This window comes from Cervus canadensis, chromosome 28 (assembly GCF_019320065.1).
Source record: "Cervus canadensis isolate Bull #8, Minnesota chromosome 28, ASM1932006v1, whole genome shotgun sequence".
Taxonomy (NCBI): Eukaryota; Metazoa; Chordata; class Mammalia; order Artiodactyla; family Cervidae; genus Cervus; species Cervus canadensis.
This window is the reverse complement of record NC_057413.1, coordinates 24,491,505-24,496,861: the sequence shown is the minus strand read 5'-3', so window position 1 is coordinate 24,496,861 and position 5,357 is coordinate 24,491,505. Positions and strand designations below refer to the sequence as shown.

The 5,357-nt window shown below is 41.0% G+C and overlaps 1 protein-coding gene across 1 annotated transcript; it reads right to left on the bottom strand.

Annotated features, from left to right (window-relative positions):
• Nucleotides 1-1,757: 1,757 nt before the first annotated feature.
• ARMH2 (armadillo like helical domain containing 2) lies at nt 1,758-4,738 on the bottom strand. Its single transcript, XM_043450315.1, has 2 exons — nt 4,392-4,738; nt 1,758-2,430 (listed from the first exon to the last, which is right to left on the bottom strand). Exons 1-2 carry the CDS (start codon nt 4,651-4,653, stop codon nt 2,003-2,005), a joined length of 690 nt encoding a protein of 229 aa, XP_043306250.1. The 5' UTR covers nt 4,654-4,738; the 3' UTR covers nt 1,758-2,002.
• Nucleotides 4,739-5,357: the final 619 nt, after the last annotated feature.

The window sequence follows — 5,357 nt, the reverse complement described above, 5'->3', positions numbered from 1 at the left end:
TTAAAATTTAATGTCAGAGCTAAAACTAGTAATCTTCTAGAAGAAAATAGGAAATTTTAGTGACCTCAGATTTGGTAAAGATTTCTCCAAAAGGACACATCACTAATTATGCCATAAATCGGATTGCATAAAAATAAAAAACTTCTCTTTGAAAGACTTAAGAGAATGCAAAGACAAGCCACAGACTGGGAGAAAATACTTGTAAAACATACCCAACAAAGGATTCTATCTATAAAGAACTTAAAACTCATTAAGTAGATAGACAACCTTTTCTTTAAATGGAGGAAAGGTTTGGACACCTGGAGAGCATATGTACAGATGGTAAACAAGTGTGTGGAAAGATGGCATTGTTAGTCATTAGGGAAGTGCAAATTAGACCAGCGAGATTCTGTTAGGTGTGCATCAGAATGGCTCAAGTTTGAGAAAACCTTCACAATACCGAGAGTTAAGGATATGAAACAATATCGCATAAGGATATGGGACTCTGGCAGTCCTGGTGGCAATATTAAATGCTACAGGTGCTGTTGAACTGTTAAACCGTTCTTTAAAAATTAAACACACATTCTGTATGATCTGACCATTCTACTCTTAGGTATTCTTACCTGAGGGAAATGAAAGCATAAGTCCTTTATGAAGATGAGCAAATAAAGCCCTTGTGCTCAAATTGTTATCTAGCATTTGCTTCTAAGAGAATCCTTACAAGGAACATCAAAGGAAAATAACCATTTGTTAAAATTTTGGTAAGCCAGTGTAAAATCACAGCTTAGCATAAAAATGCCTCTGAACCTGTTTTTCATCAGAGACCCAGCATTATTTGACTCTGAATTACAAAAGCATTTGGAAAATGTAATTTCTGTGACGCAGTTTCTAAATGGGGCTTCTGATTTCCAACCCTAATCGCCTATGAACTGAGTTCTAGTTTGAAAAACTGAGTTACGCAATCCACAAAGGGTGAAAAGGTCCAGTGGCTCAGCAGCAGAACACAGCTTTTCCTGTTTTAAGTTTTGAGACAATTTCCCCAGGGAACCTCATGAATCCACATGATGTGAATAGCATCCCTAACAACATTCCTGTAATAAATAAAGATCACCGACCTAGACTTCCTCCAGGCCCCTCAGGTGAAAGCATGACACTAAGTTTAGTCAAGGCATGTCTGAAAGACGAAAGTATTCAATCTCTTGATGGCTCGAATTTAAGCTAGAGGCAAATATTAGGGTAGTTAGAGACACAAAAAGCTACAAGTCCTTTAAGTGCTTTTGCATAAATATTTTTTGTAACAAAGCTTTTGATGAGGCTGAACAGTATGGAAGTGTAAGTTTTCTTTTAAATATTTTCTAAGAAAATACAGACGGAGAAAATCTAAGAGCCAAGCTTTAGGCTGTTCTTTGGGTATCTGTACACATAATACTCCATCTCTTTCCAGAGCTGGACCAATGGAGGTGAGCACTGCTCCATGAAGTGTGAGTTCCCCCGAACCCCTGGTCAGCCTGATGTGCAGTAAGATCATGTCTGAAAGCCAAACATGGCCTCAGCCAAGGATGTGGCACCTTGAAGGCTGGCACTGAAACAACGCAAGGATGCGTATGAGTAGGGCGACAGCATCCACTACAGATCAACAGGCTCCATCTACATCCCCTGTAGCATCCGTTGTGGCTGTGAGCTGGGTTTAGATTTGGCATTTCTGGGTGCCTTAGCTAAATGTCATCAGTAAATACACCCCCAGCAAATACACCACTGCTTCTAACAGTTACATAGGTAATGTGTCTTCCAGAATTATAAAATTCTCATTTTATAAACTTAATTTTTATGACTTTATTTCAACAGGGGTGCTTTTCGTAAGTTTGGTTCATCACAGTAATGTTGAAAATGAATATAGAGTTTTTCCACCACCTAAAAGAAAATGCTGAAGAATAATGTTACCAGCTCTTGTTATTTATTTAAATTTTCCAGGGTAATACAGTGGGGTGCAGACAGAGGCATCAGGTAGCTGGATTCAGAGAAATTAATGCCTGTGAAAACCAATGAGGAAATATAGCACCTCTGCAAAATTCTCGGGCCATCCAGACCAATTCTCACTGGCCAATATTTCCAAGTGATATTTCAGAGAACTGCAGTGTTTAAGCTCCTGCATACAAGGCAAGTTATTGCATGTCATGACAGAGAGAACATAGCAACCCCAAAATTTAACCAGGAGGCTGCTGTTTGTTTCACTTTTCATAGTAGACTCAAGTTTGTCATCAAAAAGATCGACGAGAATAGGAATAAAGTGCAAATGTTTGGCTCTTTTCTGGCTGACAGGGTTTAAGTAACACCAAGATGCGACACTCTGGAGCAGCAGGATCTTTATTTTGGGTACCATCTCGTGATCTTTCAACAAGTGAGCTACTTCTTTCATGTACTCCCCTGCAAAATTTCCAGCAGTGGGTCCTCCTGTAAAACAAAGCATTTGCATTTCCAAAAGTATTTGATATGTCTAGTAGCTAGTAACATGAGTGCTCCTGTGTTCACACTGTTTTCCTCTCCCCCGCCACCCCAGTCTCCAAGTGCTGCTCTGAAATTGAGAAAGTGTCCATTGATCTGCGTGGGGTTACATGAAGAGCACTGGGAGCTCCCTGCCTGCTCAAAGCTCTTCCCTGGTTCCTTCATCAGGCACCTGTCAGTAATGCAAGATGAATAAAGCCTGGCTGTGTTCACCTTGCAGATCTCCCTTATGGTTTCATTCCAGAGTCTTGGTCTTCAGTGCTTGAAGAAGTACCAGAACATTAGAGCAAACATAGGAAAAACCAACAGGCTAGGCTGCAAGGTCAGGGTCTTACTGGCAAGAGAGGTTTTTCCCAAGTTGTCCATCATTATTCTGTTCTTAACGTGTTTCTCAGCCCAACTCTTGCAGATCTGGGGCCAACCTGGTCCTTGACTCTACTCCCATCCTATACCTGGACCCCAGATCTTCCTAGTTCAAATCTTGAATTCTGAGAAGGTCATAGATAAGAAGGCACTGATGAAGACAATTTAAATGGTGAGGAGTGGCTGGTACAGTTGTCTGGATTCTTAGCCACTGGAGTTTCGACCTCGCTTGGATTTCTCTTATTTGTACTACCACAGTTTCATGGTTTTAAAAATTTTCTCTTTGATGTAAAGTGTTAGCAAAAAGCTGGCATGAGCCCTTTTCGTTGTTCCCCACGTGAAATTAAAGGATTCTGATCCCTTTGTAATTAGCTAATTCTTGCCCCCAATTGTGACCATGGCTCTGTAGTGAACTGAGCCTGCCTCCTTGGTGGTTACTGTTTATCCTCCTGCACACGGGCATTTTCCTGAGTTCCTGTCCTCTCTGGTCCTGTGCTAGTGCTTCTTAATCATTCTGGCACCTTAGGACCCATCGGTCCTTGTAAACACTAAATGTTTTCTCTCATGGACACCATTCTGTTGGAAGTAGTCTATCAGAAGGCATCAAAATAATTCATTTTCCCATTTAAAAAATAATCTACCAATGACACTAACAGCTACCAACAACAGCTTCTAATTAGGAGACATGTTATTGAGGGCTGTCTATAAATTTTTTTTTATACATCCTGACATTTATTAGGAAAAAAGGTGAAGCAAGTGTGGATTTGACAGAACAGTGTGTCTTTAAATGGTTTGTGTTAGTCGCTCAGTTGTGTCCGACTCTTTGCTACCCCATGGACTGTAGCACACCAGGCTCCTCTGTCCATGGGATTCTTACGGCAAGAAAATGTGTGGGTTCACATTCCCTTCTCTAGGAGATCTTCCCAACCCAGGGATAGAACCCAGGTCTCCTGCCTTGCAGGTAGATTCTTTACCATCTGAGCCACAAGGGCCCTTAAATATAATATCAACCCTTACCACTTAATTCTCTAGCCAAGTGTACATTAATAGCTGTTTTTCACTAATATACCTATTGGCTTTCCTGGTATTAATAAGTGTTTTAAGAGCCTAAAGTTCTTACTGATTTTTCTAAACTATTGCCTGTGTAATGCATTTTTTGCAAGATAAAATATAAAATATCAAGTAGTTTTTCCATGTAAAAGGGTTGACAAATGAATTCAGTATAGTCTTTGATTTTTTTATGATATTAAAACATTTTATAGGCAATTTCAGTGTATATGTGTGTATACATAATTTTAATGAATAAAAATTAGAAAGTACCTAATTAGTCATATAGCCGATGGCCACATTCTTTTAAAACATGAGATCCTTGAGGAGAAAGTAATTAGTAATCATCTGGTGGTACAGAGAGGAGAGACTAATAATTTAGGCAAAGGAAATGTTATTGGACTCTTAAGATGAGTGCTAGGAGACTCACTCACTGACAGTGTTAGAACAGGCAGAAAGGTTGTGGAACACTCCATCAGTACCGCTGGTTAAATCAGTACCTGTAAAGGCCAACAGTCCGATTCTATAGGCAGCTTGAGCTCTCTGTTCAAGGGCTAGAGAATTATCTGTCAAAATATTGCCAAGCATCATTATTTTTTCTTTATGAAAAATACTCTCAGCTGGAGGGATGTATTCTTCCTCCTTCTTAGTGCAGAAGCCCTTAACGGCAGCCCAGCATTTCTGGAGGCGGTGATATAGCCCCACGAAATACTGAAGAACCTGAGTCCAAAACTGCACATAATAAGCCTGAGTCTTTGCCATTGTGTGAAAAGGCCAAGGGTGCTTCAGTCACATCCCTGGCAGTAACAGAAGCGAACAGTCGAGAACTCGGGAACTCATCACTTAGCAACACTGGAATGGCATACAGAAATCCGGGGCGGGGGAGCCATGTACGCCGGACTTCTTTCTTCAGCCGGGCATTGAGGCCTTCTGCACTTTTAGCTAAACCAAGCTTACATTCGCGTCTCTGGTGCGCAGAATCTCACCTCAAACTAAACCCCTCACACACAGTCAGTGAGTTCCTGTCTTTATGTCTTGTTCAGGCGATGTCTACTAGGAGCTTGCTCCTTCTGCTTTGACTGTTCCAACGTGTCAAACTTGCCACTCATCTTTCATAGTATTATGCCAATTTTGCTTACTTGTTGCATAGAGTTTTTCTCTACATCATAGATTTTCTGTGTTGATCCTATTTTGCTGAGAAAATGGAAGCAGTCAAAAAAGAACTTCCAGGACTTCCCTGGTCATTAAGTAGTTAAGAATCTGCCTGCCAATGCAGGGGACACAGGTTCCATCCCTGGTCCGGGAAGATTCCACATGCCCTGCGGCAACTAAGCCCACATGCTACAACTACTGAGCCCGTGACCAGGAGTCCCAACAACGAGAAGTCTGCGCACCACAACTAGAGGACTTCATGCAGCGACAAAAACCCAGGGCAACCAAAAAAAAGGGAACTTACATCAGTTCTC